The sequence below is a fragment of the Trachemys scripta genome, chromosome 18, assembly GCF_013100865.1.
Source record: "Trachemys scripta elegans isolate TJP31775 chromosome 18, CAS_Tse_1.0, whole genome shotgun sequence".
In the NCBI taxonomy this organism is placed as follows: Eukaryota; Metazoa; Chordata; order Testudines; family Emydidae; genus Trachemys; species Trachemys scripta.
The window spans coordinates 529,137-545,760 of NC_048315.1; the positions used below are offsets into that span (position 1 = coordinate 529,137).

Here is a 16,624-nt window from a genome sequence, read left to right on the forward strand (position 1 = left end):
GGCACACCCCGCCCCCTTCTTCTCCCCCCCGCGCCCCTCCCCCAGCGGACCTCTCTCCTTTCAGGCTCTCGTGTCTCGCCCCAGCTCCCCGCGGCCTCTCTCGCTTCCGCCCGCAATGGCGGATCCGGATCGTCGCCGCCGCGCTCCAGGGACCCGGATGGACTCAGGAGGGCGGGGCAGAGCAGAGCAGAGTGACCAATCAGCAATCGGGCTGGGGACTGATAGGATCCACAGCCTATCAGAATCTGCTAACCGGCTAGGAGGTGGGTCCAATCACCGGAAAGGGCAGGACTAGCTGGGTCAGGCACGCGGATATTCTTCCGGTCGGAGACCTCCCCGACCCAGCTCGCGTAGAGCCACGCCCCCTGTAGGCCACGCCCCTCCATGAGTGGCTGGCTGCCCCCCCTGCGCCCGGAGGCGTTAACTCGGGATCCTAACGATGGTGCCGCAGATGGCGCCTCTTTGCTGTTTGGCTGCTGCTCCTGCGGGGGTGGGGCCACCCTATCAACGACCCCCCCCCCATTGCCTCATCGGTGGGACGGGGCTGGCAGAAGCCTGCAGTGCCATCCCCCATCCCAGGGGTAGGCAAACCACACAATGCGGCCCTGCTCTGGCTCTCCAGCTGGGGTGCAGGGTCGGGGTCGCACTACACGGCTCCGGGAAGCTGCGGCATGGCCCCGCTCTGGCTCCTACATGCTCCAATGGCCCCCGCCAGCGCTCCAATGGGAGCTGCAGGGGCGGTGCCTGCGGATGGGGCAGCGTGCAGAGCTGCCTGGCCAAGCCGTCACATAGGAGCTGGAGAAGGGACATGCCACTGCTTCCAGGAGCCGCTTGAGATAAGCACTGCTCAGAGCCTGTACCCCTGAGCCTCTCCCCACACCTCAACCCCCTGCCTTAGCCCTAATCCCCCTCCTGCTCCCCAAACCCCTTGATCCCACCCTGGGATCCTGCACCCCAAACCTCTCATCCCCACCCCAGAGCCCATCCCCCCAGCCAGAACCTACACCCCTTCCTGCACGCCTTCCCCAGCCATGATCCCCCTCCCGCCCTCCAAACCTCTCAGTCCCAGCCCAGAGTACCCTCCTACACCCCAAACTCATCCCCAGCCCCATCCAGCACCTGCACCCCCTCCAGTATCCCAACCCCCCTTTTGTGAGCATTCAGGGCCCACCCTACAATTTCTATTCCTCAATGTGTTTGCCCACCCTGCCCTATCACCATCCCTAGCGCTAGGACTCAGACTGCCCTGCTCTTAACAAGCACAACCCTACTGGGTCAGACCGTGGTCCATCTCGCCCCAGCTCCTGTCTTCCTATTGTGGCTGGTGCTAGATGCTTCAGAGAGAATGAGCAGAACAGGGCAATTATAGAGTAATCCATCCCTTATTGTCCAGTCCTAGTTTCTGGCAATCAGCAGTTTAGGGAAACCCAGAGCATGCGGTTGCATCCATGACCATTGTGGCTAATAGCCCTTAATGGATCTATTCTCCATGAACTGAGCTAATTGTGTTTTGAACCCAGTTGTACTTTTGCCCTTCACAACACCCCTGGCAAAAGCTCCACAAATTGACTGTGCAGTGTGTGAAGTACTTACATTATTTGAAACAAACAAAAAAGGATCTCTTTTGAGATAGGGTGACCAGAACTGCACACCGTATCCAAAATGTGAGCATACGAGGGATTTATACAGAGGCATTATGGTATTTTGTGTCTTATCTGTGCCTTTCTTAATGGTTCTTAACATTCTCTTAGCTTTTTTTAACTGCTGCTGCCCCCTGAGCAGATGCTTTCAGAGAACTATCCACAGTGACTCCAAGATCTCTTTCTTGAGCGGTAACAGCTAATTTAGACCCCATCATTTGGTACGTAAAGGCAGTCAGTCCCCCTAAGAGCAGCTGCCCTGTCATCATCACTGGTGTGCACTGATATGTTCATTATGGATGCAAACCTCAGAGGCAGGAAACCCAACCCTGAGGCTGAACCCCATCTCCCAGCCCCTTGTGAGCTTCAGCCTTGGGACAGTAAGCCAGGATGAATCAGACAGTTTCCTACTTGACTGAGTAGCCCAAATAGAAGTTGGGCTTTCTGAATTATTTTCACCCTACAGTCAAGCAGCTGCATGAACAACAAAGGAGTACTGGCCAACCCCATGAACAGGCAGGTAGCTGCATGCTGGAGCCTTTGGGGGCACTAACAAGACCTTTAGAGGTAGACCTAAATGCAGCCTGTCTGTTGCAATAATAAAGCCTAGAGGTAACACGCAAGGTACACCTGTGAGGGGTAGGGGTTGTCACTTTAATCTGTCTGCTAAAAAAACTCCCAGGGCCCTGGCTGCTTAGAAAGTTTCCTGGACACTCCTGTATGGTGCTGCTGCCTCTGGTGCTATAATCCCATAGGCCAGTGTGTAAGAATGATTTTGCGTGTGGAAACTGGGGGATGATGCTAGGGGAGGAAGATGCTGCATTGTGAACAAGACAGGGGCTGCAGGGAACCAAAACCTTTTTGGCTCAATTATTCCCCATAAACGAAAGGGGGCTGGATCTGTCTCCCAGCATTCACCACTAGGGCGTAAGAGTCTTGGCACAACCCAGAGGCAGATCCCACAAGATAGATGCATGCAACAGTTCCTCCCAGAAATGTCCCATACAGAACACCCATGGGCAACGGTACCTGCCAGAACGCCACAAAACATATGCAGGAAAAAAAAAAACACTTGCCAGAACCACACCCATCTCCATAAAACTGCTCTTGGTAGCCCAGCCCCCGTGGCACCTACAGTATTGCACCCCAGAGAGCAGCCAGGCCCATGCAGAGTGCCCAGGTGCAATGGGACTTGCCTGTAAAACCACACCTCTCAGAGCCAGGTACTTCTAGAAATTGTGACTATAGTACAAGGGTCACACTTCCCCCACAGCTCCAAATGCAGCAGAATAGTTTATATGCCTGGCATTAGCATTAATCCTTTTATAGCAAACAAACACTGCCATTATCCCCCAGGCTCATTGCGAACACAAGCACCGCACACCTGTTTGACAGTTATTTTAAATATATTATCTTGCCAAGCCCATGGCCTGTTACAAAAGACAAATAAGATGAATACATTTCTTAAACCCACAAAACACTGTGACAACCTTCTTAGCAGCAGGTCCTCAGCACACAAGGTGCTGAGCACATTAGGGTGCTCAAGGCAATGGGAATTCAGGTCATTCTGCATCTCACCAGATCAGGACCTTAGTCCTTAACATACAGTACAACAGAGGAACCTTGGAAGCAGGTGTGAAGCCAGTGTTTCTGAATGAATCTGAAGGTATGAGGCAATGAAAGCAAGGTTGGCCCCTGCTCTCCCTCTAGAGATGGTAATCGTCACAATCCCGATCCTGGTTCTTACAGGTCCCAATGCACTGTTATCCTTCTCACTGGGACCACAAGTCCACATCGCTGTAACTCTTCATCCCAGGACTGTCAACTCGGAGAAGGACCGAATAGCATCAGAGTCTGCTTGTAGATAGCAACTGGCCACATACCAAACTGAAAATCCATCACATCGCCCACTCCTTAGCATTCCCATTGTAGGTGATCTGCACGCACTTATTAGATGAATCTCTCAAAATATCACAGTATCTTTGGTTTCCCCAGTGTCCATCAGAGGGTCCCAAGCCCTCTACAGAGACTTCCTGATTCCATGTGTCCCTACATTTGAGGTACCCTAGAGAAATCCTGGGTGCTCTGCCAGGGGAGATGTTGGGAACCCTTTAGTCTATACAGGGATCTAGCCAGAGCACAGAATGTTGTGAGTAAACAATGCCACATGATTAAAGGGAGGTAACAAACAAGTATCCGACTCAACAAAATTACATTCTGCAGAGATTAAGAGAATACAGAACAAATTACTATAGAAAGACTAATAGGTGGGTAGAATGCATCACATAACAGGATTGTAAGGACTGAAGGCAGGCATGTGAGATAGTATGAAAGGCACAGTCAGGAGCAAGGGCTGAATTGGGGAAGGAAACAGTGAAACTCTTCCAAGTATCACGCACTTGGGGACCAAACTGAGATCACTCCCAGGCTGCACAGACATGTACAGTGATTATACATGCTCTGCTGGGCTCAGTACTGCTTTACAGCTTGGTGGCTCCAGGGATCAGATACAAAAAACAAGGGGCTGCAGTCTCCTCAGCTCTAGGCACATCCCAAGCTCCCTCATATGTGAAACCAAGATAAGCTATCACTCACAACAGATTGTACAGATCTTCATACTATGAAAAAGAGGGCAGTTCACACCTCTCTGACATGCTGTTCCAGGCTGTCTGCAGACTCAGACATCACTACATTCAGTTCACATTCACAAACCACACACCAGCTTGATGAACTGGCCCAATTCGCCCCATGGTTGGGGAAAGGGATGGAGAGAAAGGGAGTGATTAGGAAAGAAGCTTAGAGCACAACGGCCGGGGGGGGGGGGGCGGTGAAGAAAGAGAGCAGATATGTAAGCAGGAGATGAGTGGTGATGACGTTTGAGCTACATGTAGAAGAAAGGAAGCCATATTGAAGGAAGATGTGGCTGGAGCAGCAGGATAGCAAATGATTCTCAGTTGCCACTGATGGCAGTCTTTGGAATGATTACAATTGGGAAATACAGGAAGCCAGGCTATGGGGCCAAGCAAAAACCTCTGAGCAGCTCTGCCAGAGGGGAAGGGGAAGGGGAGGACATGATGAAGGATCACTCAGAAGAGCACTGACTTGCAGGTGCCCAGGAAGGTACGATCATCTGTGTCAGGCCACTGGTCTGAGGAGGTGTCAGGAAGGACTTGGGAGAGGAATTTCAGTGCAGTGAAGTGGGGAAGTCAAATTTGAAGAGAAGAGGCAGCATGCTGCCCTGAAGGGCAACAAAATACAGTTTAGAACAGAACTCAATCCAGGATGTGGGCCCGTCTAAACCTGTGGCTCTGCATCTGAGCAGCACACTGGGACAGAATGCAAATGCTAACTCAGTCTTTATTGGTACTTAGATTGGAACCTCTTTGGGGCAAGCATCTCTTTTTGTTCTGTGTTTGCACAGCACCTAGCACGGTGGGGTCCTGCTCCTCGACTAGGGCTCCTAGGTGCTACGGTAATTCAAATAAATCACTCAGCAGCTAGAGCAGAGATCACTTGCTGTACAGAACTGGACACAGACAGGGCTAACCCAAGGAGAAAGGGCTGGCTGCCATCTCTGCCGTGGGTGCTTTAAATGGGAACTGGACACAACATATGACTTTTATGGTGATACCAAGTGCCACAGGCTCACATGCCCAGTGGGGTAAGATTATTTGCTGAGCAGTTTTCCTACTGGTGACAAACCAAAACCCTAAACTCCAGATTCTTGCCTGCACCTGCAGGCTTTGCTGCACTTCCCAGCCTGCAGAACAAATGGAAACATATGCAGGTCTGGCCACACCTAGCTCCCAACTGATGGCTGCTCCCATACAGTTTGTCTTCTCCCCGCCATGGAGAGAAACATACCTGGATTCCCCAGAATGTGCTGCCTTATAACCTGCTGAAATTCCACACACCTTCCTAGAAGATGGGCGTCTCAGTCTCAGCATTTCTTAGCCAGTTGTTTCAGACTGTCCCCCTGCAGCATCAAAACCAAACAAGGGATTTCAAGTGAAAGGAGAATGGTTGTGAGCCCATTCAAACCAAGACTGCTGCTGGACCTAACAGATTTCTCAGAGCTGGTACACGTGAGCCTGGGCTGGAGAACTCCCCCTTTTATATAAAGGGCTTGGTCAGAGAAGGAGTTTGGTCAGAAAACTACAGAGACAGAAAACCACTGCCATACTTGGGACCCAGGGGGAGTGGAGTTCTGCCCCAGGGGACATCTAGCCCTGTAAAGATTTTACGGGGTCTGGGAGGCTGACCAGAGGGCTGCCATGTCACCTGAGAGTCTGATGAACAAGGATGGATGTAAAAAGGGTTTAAAAACTTTAAAGTCCTGCCAGACTCCACCTCCCTTCCCTCTCCTCCCCCACAACTCAAAGTCAGTCAAAGCAAGCGTGGCAGGAGCATGTGGGGCAGGATGCTAGGGCTGGGAGGAGTCCATGACAACTCCATACCCCATACCCCCCCACCCCCACCACACCAACTTTTCTCTGAGGTTAAAGAAGTCCAAATCACTTCTTTTGCTCACTTTCCTCCTGTCCTTGTCCTCATGGCAAAGGCTGCTCCAAGACAGGAGCCCAGAAGGGCACAGATGTCTGCCCACAGATTGTTAAGTGGGTTCACAGCCTCCAGAGCCTGCTGGACTCTTTACTTCTTTTAGATGCCCAAAACAGCCACAGCTGCAAGACATCCACTTCCCCTCTGCAGCTGGTCAGAAGATTCCACACCATACTCTTAGACACAGACCAGGTTAGTGATTCAGACTCAATTACTGAAACTTATTACATCTAGGAATGAAACTGCAAATCCGGATAGAGCTCCCGCAACTTCACCCCTTTGGTCTGCACTAGCTCCCTTCCGAAAAGCGTCCAATTAAAGCTTTCTGTCCTGATAGCCAACACCCCATGGATTGGCTCAACCTACCCAACAGTTCATCTCTTACTCCATTACCATGACCTCCCATCACAACTATGTTCCCCTGGGACAATTAACCTGTCAACCCCTAAGGGGAAGCTCATAAGTGCAGAAAAGAACTATCACGAGGGCTGGAATTGGACTGTGCCGCTCAGGCCTGCACAAGATGAGACCACAGGCCTCACAGGTTAAGAGCCAAATGCAAACTGTAGACGTTCAACTTAGCACTCCCTCCGTGAGATTTCACACACAGTGTGGGGCTTGGGAGAAATTGTTTTGATACTTTTAACTCTTATGAATTATGGTGACATAGACCATGCAGGTACCTAGAGGGCCCTGAGGATTTCCAGCCCAGCTGCGCAAAGACAAGGAGTTTCAAAAAGCTAAGATGATTTTCTAAGTTCACACATCAGTAGTGTGGGAAGGACAACCCTCTCCTCCCTGTTCTCATCTAGGCCACGGCCCCATGCTGCTGCAGAATCCTCTTCAGAGCTCCCTCAAGCAGCCACCTGTCAACCGATCATCCCAGCAGAGGGTGCAGGGGGAAAACAAAGCCCTGAATTCTGGCCTGGAAAGGCCTTCCCTTCCTTGCCGTGTCCACTCGGTCTCCCCACAGCTGTCAGGTGGTGTTATAAAGCAACTGCGACCACCAGGAAGGCCCAAGAATCTCATCTTGAGAGGACTGTAATTGTCCTCCATTCCTTCAAACAAGATACTGACGCACTCCTGTCCACATCAGTGCTTACTCTCTGCCGGCTGCAGTCCCTCCTCTCCGACCCCTGGGCTGCTGATTTCCTGGACAGCCTGCAGGGCACTGGGGGCAGGACTATTTCTCCTTCTCCCGCCACACCTCCCGGCTGGACTTGAGGAAGTCACTGCGCAGTAAGCGGTAGAAGAGGATGATGTTCATGGGTGTCATGATGGCCATGCCCACTGTGCCCACAGTATATGTTGCCAGCGGAATGTTCTCACGGTTTAGGACCAGCCAGCGTGTCATCCAGGCCAGTGTGGTGATGCGAAACACTACGTAGGTGCCCAGATTTATGATGCTGTTGAGCCGGTAACAGGTGGTGTGCACCAGGTTGGCCATTAGCAGGATCTGTCGCAGATGCAGGAAGATGGAGTTAATCTCTACAAGCAAAGCCACAAGAGCGAATCCAATATATTGATGAACCAGCACTGCCACGCTAAAGCAGATAATCACCTGAATGTGAGAGAGAGAGAGAGAAGAAGGGGGTTACCCAGCAGTCTGATCTTCTGTCCCAGGGCAGGGAAATGGTGAAGTTACCTGTCAGGAACTAGTTCTCGGCCACCACACTCAACAAAGTGGGACTGATGCAGGCGAAAGAGGCAGTGGCTGCCATGCAGGACTACCCCCCCACTCCAAAGTCTTTCTTGCCTGCTGGTAGGCCTGGCGCTACCAGGGGCAAAGGGGACATTTGCCTTTCCCAACTATCTTCCAGGGGCCCAAAATCATTGTCAGAAAGGCCAAAACATGTACAAAGTTATCCACTGCTAAGCAGTGGAACAGCAGCAATTTGGTGAGTCTTCACCCTTTGTGTAAATCAGTGCAAAAGACTGAAATGGCAGCAAAATTTTACTTTTGTAAACTCTTAAAATCCAAGATTTGTCAAGGGTCTAACTAGCCCCTGGACTCCTGGAAGGTTGCTTGTTTTTTAAATAGAGACATACAGGGACCCCAAAATACCACCTGCCCCCTCTGCCCAATAAGGGACCTTACGACAGCCCTCCTGCAGGGCTTAGAAGCTCTGTTCTGATGCTGTAAACCCTGCAGGACCCTGATTCCCATTACTTTTCCATCCCATTTCCATTAAGTCAATAGCCTGCTGGTATCATCCCATCCCTTTGTACAGTGCTGGACAACCTCTTCTGATGTAAGCTGAACAAACGGACGAGGAAGGGCAAACCAAGGTGCTAGGCCCTCAATACGGAAGAGGAGAAAGGAACACCAGGAGCAGCTACTGCAGCCAGAGACCTAGCCCTGCATTTATGGCCTGGGGAATGTTGTTTGGGCCCCAAGCAGGGAAAATTGGCCCCACTCCAACAGGAATTTCCTAGCACTCAGCAAACAGGAAAAACAGCTGAGCAGCAAGATGAGAAGGGAAAACTCATAGTCCAGGGCTGCAGTTAGTGGTAGAACTAAGCAGCACACAGAGGAGCTCAGGGAGTTCCCTCCACCCCACCCCCATCCCCGATGCCCCCATGACAGACTCACTCTCTCAAGGGATTAAGGAACTTTGGTGCACTATAGACAGCCCTGCGGCCCCCTCACTGAAAAGTTACAGCCACTCAAGGAAGGAAATGCCAGGCGCAAGTCACACAAGGCGAGAGACGCCCAATAGAAAGAGGAAGACAGGGCACTGCGCTCTTCCCCGGGGGACTGGGATGAGCAGCTGCAAGGGTGGAGAAGTAGGAAGGATTTCATGCTCCTTGTTCCCTCCAGAGGTCATGGGGAAGAGAGATCTGTGTGCCTGAGAGAGAGTTAGGGCCCCTACCTGTCATTTAGTCCATTAATGCTGCCCTCCGCACTGGCTCTTTAATGAGATTATTTGCTTCCTGCCGGTTAAGCTCCCTGGCTTGGCCTGAATTAGATGCATTATTGCAATGACCTTTTGACCCATCCAGCAGCAAGCCCAGATGACACAGCAGGCAGGGCCTTGCAGGACCCTGTGAGAGGAGCAGGTCTAGCCACTGCACCAAATCACCCTCACCCTCTGGAGTCCACCAAGCTCCTCCCATAGGTTCCAGCACAGCACCTCTCAGATCTGCCTGCCACACCTGCCCCCACCAGATACTCCTGCTCCTCCCCTGCCCCCAGAGGGAAATGCAAAATGCTCATGAGCTGTTACTCAGTCCATTCCTCAGCACCCTCCCACTACAGTCATTAGGGACTGAGGCCCCAAATAGCCAGGCAGGCACCATGGTACAGAGTTACTGCCCAGGCCCTGGTTCACCGTCACTGGAGCTCCGTACTGGCCTCCGCATTTACCTCTGTATTCTCTCCCCCTACTGCTGGGTAAGGAGTGCAGACAGGGCTTAAATTCTCAGAGTATTTCCCAGAGTGCACCATGCCCTCTCTCCCCCCATTCGCTACAGGGGGTATCATGGGGCTCAGGGCTTCAGCTCAGCAGGGGGCACCCTGAGGCCCCGCAAGCCCCCGAAACTGCACACACACCCCAAGGGCCACGGTCCCCCAGTTGAGAACTGCAATAGCATCAAGCTAAGTATTTACCGGAGCTCCGCTCTGGACAGCTCCAGCTGAATTTAAGCCCTGAGTGCAGGTTGTACTGGCCCTAGCCAGTGCAGGGAGGGACTGGTGGGGGAGAGATGGTGGGGGACAGCTGATGAGGGGCAAGCAAGTTGTTTGGGTTTTGTTCTGCAGTTCACGTGCTGGAGTGTGTCAGTTCACACAGACCCCAAGCCCCTTTACTAAATGCCTGTGCCTAGGGAGATCAGTGCGCTTAATGGAAAGAGCCGAGTCCCCCGCACTGGGAACCAGAACTCATTCCGAGGTGAAGAAGTGAGATTCCAGGAACAGTACGTGGCGGGAACTGGTGCAATGACCTCTCTTGGCAGAGATTCAAGTTGTGTGAAGCAGATATGGGATGGGCTGGGCTGGGCTGCCTCCCATCCTAGCAGAAAGCACAGGTCACTGTTTGTATAACGCTGGATTATTAGTTATGAAACAGCCTCAGCCTGGGAGTCTGCAATGAGAACAGCCTTCCAGTCTTCTACTTTCTCCGCCCCATGGGATAGTCCCCAGCCCAGTGCTGCCAAGACCCCACCAGACATCACCCTAGGCTCTTTCTGTGAGCAGAAGGGGCTGCTCCCCTGGCACTAGCGCACCCCCAGTTTGACTAGAGGGAGGGGGACTGGGCAAGAGTGATGCAGAATGCACACAGATGACACAGGCTCATGCGCACATCAAAATTAGCGTCATCAGCTTTAGTACCAGGAGGGACTCACTGTAAGAAAAAATTACTGCCTAGTGTCTCCCTCACGTTTGTTCTTCCTTCTCTTGCCTTCCCCCTTCCCTCCACTCCTCTCTGCCCTTTCTCTGGCTGGCCTGAGGCCTCTTCCCCTCCCTTTCTAGAGAACACTTCATACTGTCAGTTGATTTTTGCTGTTCCCTTTTCCCTTGGACATTCTTCTCTCCACTGATTAAGGACTTGAGGGGCACATTCGCCACCCTGGTTATTTGCCCTTTGATAGTGAATAGCTGGAGGAGTGAGACTGGCACATCTCTTTACTCTTCATTCTGAAGTCCTTCCTTTCTCCTCACTTCATCTCACTATTTCATCTGTCCCACTACTGTCTCCCTCTCCCAGCCCCCTCAAGTTTATACGCCCCCCCCTTTCTACCCTGCCCAACTCAGCAGAATGTGTGAGAGGGCACTGCATATTCTCTCACTTCCCCCATGCAGCGGTGGAGACGGAATTCAGGGGCACATATTTTAGAACCTAATGGGGGCACCCCTCCTCCCCATCCTGTTCCTCATGGCTGCCGTTAGCCTGTTAACCCAGAGTGAGGAGAAGCCCTAGCCCAGGGGACAGCAATTGTAATTACCCTGATCATCTCCTGCCACAAGGCTCCAGGAGTGTCATGCCTAGTTTCAAGAGTAGTGAAGCCAAATGCAGACATTTTGCACCAGATAGAACTAAACTAAAGTATTCCAGCAGAAGCTGAACACAGCTCCCTCCAGGCCTCAAGAATTGTCCACGAGGCCAATGGAGATCAGACTCTGCCTCAGTGAACTGGTCAGATGTCCAGTCCCTGCCAGCCAACTGACTGATTTGTCTTCAGAATAGTAAGGCCATGCACCCTGAACGCCTTCCCATAGTGACAAGTGGAGACTCACCACCGAGTGATGGAAAAGCAGCTCCCAGGACTGGTGAAGCTTCTGATTACACAACATATCCACAAAATCTTGGAGAAAATATCCTGTGAAAGAAGAGAGTTCCCATCACCAGGAATCCCCATAGCAACCCAGTGCCACTTACCACTCCAGAGGAGAGAACTGGGTGTGAGCTCAGTGCAGGAGCCCCAGAAGGGCTGAGTGCTGAGATATCATGGTGACGAGCACGGTATAAAAACCCACACCAGAGCCAAAGAGCTCTGCACTTGAGGAGCCCTCGGGCTCTGCGTGAGATCTGTGCTCCCTTCAGGAGTGCTGGGACCACAGATCCCAGGGTAAAGAAAAACATTTAGCATTTCAGGAACCTCCCATGATTCGAAGATGTTGGAAAGGAAGATACCTACTAGATCATCCCGTTCATCACCTTAGAAATGCATGATCACTCCCTAACACACCTCTGCCAGTTTCTTAAAACTGGACTAGACGTGCTCGCGTGTCTAATGGCTTTCCTGGCCTTAGTCTGCACTCTGCCAGGACTGTTCCTGGGAAAACCATTGGCCTCACCCTCCTCCCCACCCAAAGCCAGACCCAGCAGCTGCACCTAGCATCCTTCTCTATTGCCTGGGCCATAGCTTCCATTGCCTGGCTGTCACAGCCCATCCCTATCCCCAAGGGTTTATGAACAAACAGAAGCATATGACAGTCTCTTGAAGGAGTATGGTCAGTTTCAGCAGTACCTCCTGGAAGGGTCAGGGAAAGGAGACACCAGGGTCCCATCCCAGACTGGGTGTTTTGGGGGAAGAGTGTCCCAAGTAATTTTCATACAAGTAATTCTGCGCATCTGGAATTACCAACCTTTGGGGGTAGGCAGACGAGAACTAGACACCCCAATACACAATCCCTCCCCACCTAGCAAAAGAGTTTGTTAGTATGAACTGTGGGGTTAACGTAACAGCGTAGCAGGAGAAGGCAGGGGGACCCATAGCCACTTGAAAGTTCCTGTTCAACTCCAAGGACCACCCCCCATTAGAAAGTGTGAGCAGAATCTGAGTGTGGAGCCCCAGCACACTGAGACCCTGCAGGCCTTGCCACCAAGCTTGGAGCCCAGGAACCTGCGTCTGGGAGTCAATGGCACTGACACCTCACCCACTCCAAAAACATCAGACACAGGAATACTGAGCAAGTTGCAACCTCAGTCCTCTCCACCCCCACACAAGGTCTGTGTTAGCTTCCTTTATGGGTGAGGTGAAGTGACTCCAAGGCCAAAGAGAGAGTCCAAAAGTCCAGGAGCAGAGCCAAGCTCTGTGCTCAGTGCCCCTTTCAACACACACACACACACACACACACAGAGCATGCATTATCAGTTCAAAGCTGCCCCAGCGCCCCACAGTCTAAAAGTACAGACAACAGCAGCCCTGGTGTGACCTTACAACCGAGCAGGGCATCAAAGCTGCCCTCCCACTCTCTCCCCACATTTACTACAGGCACCCCTCTGCTCAATGAAAGCCCCTAGCTGATGGAACTGCTGGACAACTCCCCACATCTGGCCACTACCCTCCTATGAAGAAGGGCAGCAATCAGGGTTGAGGCTTTGTGCCTAGGGTCTCTACCCAGTCTGGAGTCAGTAACTTTCAACTCTAGTTCTTCAAGGTGCAATGCATTGGTAGTAGCTATTCAGACAGTGTTCTGGGTCTTGTGGTTAGCAGATGGGAGCTGCCCAGCCTGTTAGCATGCCTTCCATAGATTCTGCCGGCAAAGCAGGGAATACCAAGCAGTGCTGTCACTACCTCACCTCATGGGGGAAGGAACAATGGGGATGGATCGGCAGAAGGAACTCACTGTCCCTGCTGAGAATGGGGCAATTGTTGGCTTAGGGTGATTATATGCCTGGAGCAAGAAAAAGACATCACCAGACCAGGGTGGCCCAGTACCAGGCAAGGCTGCATTTACTTGTTTGTCCCCAGAGATTCAGGGGCTGTTGGGATCTCACCAGTGAAAAGAAAACCAGATCAGTTACAAGTCAGAGAACACTGGACCGGAGGACAAAAGAGGAACTTTCAGGCCAAACAATCACAACTTCTTACGGTGGAAGACAAAGGAATGTAGAGAGACATGCTCTGTTCGCAGCTCCCGCCTGCACACCCCAGCGAGAATTGCTCTGGGCCAGTCCAAGGGACTTTGCCCTCCAAGGAACAAAGATCTATCCAGACAATTAAAGCCTGTACACAAACTTGCAGCCAGGGCTGGCCTTCCCCAAGACCCCCAGCTCCTGCAGCAGCCTGGACACGACCAGCGCAAGGTGGGGACGCTCTTGGGATGAGCTTTCAGGTTGGCACAGGAACACCTGTTTTGCTGTGGGGCCACTCGGACAGAAATGGTCCTCAGATTCCCATCCAGCCGGCTCCAGACCAGGCACCCTCCACAGTGGTTCCAGCACTCCCCATACCGCACCAGGCAAGCCTGGAAAGTCTCCCTGTGCCAGGGCATTGCCCCAGCCGGTGCCCCCTGCTCCGGGCTGGCACCCGCAGCTGGCAGACGAAAGAAGAGCCGCCCAAACCCGCCGCAGAGGGTTAGCGGGGCTGCCCTAGCCTAGCCCAGAACCGGCCCAGGGCAGGTGCGGGATGCTGCGGGGACTCGCTCACCTATAGATACCGAGACCACGCTGCGCGCAGCCGGCGAGTGAGTTCCGATCAGGTCCTCCGCCATCTGCGGGTGGAAATAGAACCTGCCGGGACGAGAGCTCAGGGTGAGAGCCGAGCCCAGCCCAGCCCCCGCGACACCCGCATCGCCCCTGTCCCCGCGGCCCCCCAGCCGCGCCCCTGCCCCCCACGGCCCCCCAGCGACCCCCGCTCGGCACGTGCCTGCGCCCCTCACCGCCGCATCGCGCCGCATCGCCCCGGCCCCCGCGGCCCCTCACCCCAGCAGCGCCCCGGCGCCGCTCAGCAGGCTGTGCGCGAACGAGGTCCAGATGTTTCGCCACTTCCAGCGGTTGCGGAGCGCGGCGCGCGGCGGAGGCACCAGCCGCTCCAGCCCGCGGTTCAGCAGCCGGAACGCCGCGAAGGAGCCGCCGACGAGCAGGAGCCCCGGGCTCAGCCCCATGGGGGCAGCAGCCGGGCTCGGTCCGCGGCGGGAGGCTAGTGCGGGCCCTAGACCGGGGTCGCCGCCGGGGCGCGCAGGGCTGCGGGTAGCGGCAGCTTCGAGCCTTGTGTAACTTTCTTGTAACCACCCAACAAACTCCCGGTCCCGCGGCCTCCCATTGGCCCGGAGCGGCTCCGCCCCTCCACGCGGCACGCAGGCCCCGCCCTAGGGTGTGCCCGGGACGGGCATCCCCGCTTGGGCACCGCCGGTGCTGGGCGCCGCGGGGCACGAGAAGGGCTCTCACGCCCGCCCTGAAGCCGCCCAGCTGGCGCGTCCCCTTCCACTGTGCGGCTGCGGAGGGGATCGCGGCGCGGGGGCTGGTTGCTATGTGCAGGTGGCACCTAGGGAAGCTACCTGGCATCTCCGCGATTCCCTGGGAGCCGGGCCAGAGCCCACGCTGGAATTATTACTCGTGTCTCTTCGGCAGTGCCTAAGGACCCACCAAAAATGGGGCCTGTGGTGCTAGGCGCCAGTCCCTGCCCAGACACTGAGCCCCTTTGGTGAAGCGCCTGGCTCCGGGAGATTGAGAGTCTCCCATAGACACCGGTGTGGGGAAAGGGCTCTGACACATATCCATGCACATTCTATTCACGTTTGCAGTGTCGCCAACTCAGCGCTTTATTATGAGCCTCCTAATCTTTGGTCTTTTTCTTATAGCTCCAGTGCCTGCAGCCAAACGAGTCAATGAGAACTTAAACTTTCCTATACATACAGTGTGTTTCTAGCCCTCATGGTCATGGGGAAATAAATTGAAAACATGACCTACAAAACCAACATTTATTATTTTAGAAAACCTCACAAGTTTTAAGACAAGCTTATGATGTTTGGGGCCCTGGGTAATTTCCCCCCCACACACACACATTCAGGGTTGGCAATACCATAGGGATTGGGAGGACCAGCCAGGGGCACAGTCAGGGTCAGGACTCCATTGTAGCAGGTGGTCTACGAATGCCTAGACACAATTCCTGAAGAGCTTTATGAGCTAGGAAGAAAGAGAAACTAGCGATAGTATCTGATGTTGAAGGACTCTTTAGCTATGTACGGTTACAATAAAGTATTTTCATTTCATCTGTCAGCCTGCTCCATTGGCCCTTACCCCAGCTCTGTACTCATGTGCTTGTGAACAGGGGAAACATTCCATGGCTGGCAGCTTCCTCCATATATTACTGCCTTCTTTTAGTATATGAATAGAAATACAAGGCACTTGTAGCATTCGTCCAGGTTTGGCTAAACTCTGTTACATGCTGAAGTGAGAATTGGGGGTAAGTCACCTTTTCCAGAAAGAGACATCTGGGAAGATGTGACTAGATAGGGAAACCTTGTGGAATTCCAGCTGTGGACTGAAGACCCTGGCACACGTCTGCCTGGAGTGCGCCAGGTTGCAGCCCCTTTTCCGTCTCCTTCAGAACCTTCTCCTCTGGTTCTGGCTGCACTTTTCCCCACACCTCCTGATTGATGCATGCCCTAGCCATGTGCTTGGAGTTGGAATAATAGTAAGTTGCTTGCTTCCATATGGAGAATTCCCATCCTTCCTTGTCCTAGTTAAGGACCCTAACCATAACCAGTACTCCTCTTCCATCTCCAGTATCCAAGAGAGGTAGCAAGCAGATCTGACATGTCTTCCTCACTGGAATGCCACAGTGTCTATCTACACGCAAACCGTATCGAGGGACTAATTTTACCGAAGTTGATAATAGCTTTGGGTCTGGAAGGTCCATGCCTTTTTCCTTGTGGGAAGTCACTGCTGCAGAATAATCACTGATATTTAAACGGACACATCCTGCAGTAAAATTGCTTCACACCTGGGATCATAGCTCAAGGGAAGAGCCCAAGCTGGTTTTGTTGGCACTGTGAGAAATAACCTAGCACCTATATCCATCTCCTGGGCTTATATAGTCTGTGGGCCACGATCATTAGTTAGAGCAGATGTGGCATTGGTCTTGGAACTCTTGAGACCAAAAGCAACGTGTACTTAGGGTTTTGCACATGACAGTGCACTTGCTCTCTCCATGGTAAAATTAGTGATTGTTCACAAATGGAAAATACGGGTCCA

The 16,624-nt window shown here is 52.9% G+C and overlaps 2 protein-coding genes across 2 annotated transcripts in view; both read right to left on the minus strand.

Annotated features, from left to right (window-relative positions):
* The window catches only part of PRPF8 (pre-mRNA processing factor 8), a 32,521-nt gene extending 32,367 nt beyond the window's left edge, over positions 1 to 154 (minus strand). The window contains exon 1 of the mRNA XM_034752410.1: positions 51 to 154. The gene's annotated coding sequence lies outside the window, so the exon portion shown is untranslated. The remainder of the gene's footprint in view (positions 1 to 50) is intronic.
* Positions 155 to 3,005: 2,851 nt separating this feature from the next.
* TLCD2 (TLC domain containing 2) lies at positions 3,006 to 14,645 on the minus strand. The gene is made up of 4 exons (XM_034752722.1): positions 14,351 to 14,645; positions 14,076 to 14,158; positions 11,437 to 11,519; positions 3,006 to 7,761 (listed from the first exon to the last, which is right to left on the minus strand). The coding sequence occupies exons 1-4, from the start codon at positions 14,530 to 14,532 to the stop codon at positions 7,384 to 7,386; spliced, it is 726 nt and encodes a 241-aa protein (XP_034608613.1). The 5' UTR covers positions 14,533 to 14,645; the 3' UTR covers positions 3,006 to 7,383.
* Positions 14,646 to 16,624: the final 1,979 nt, after the last annotated feature.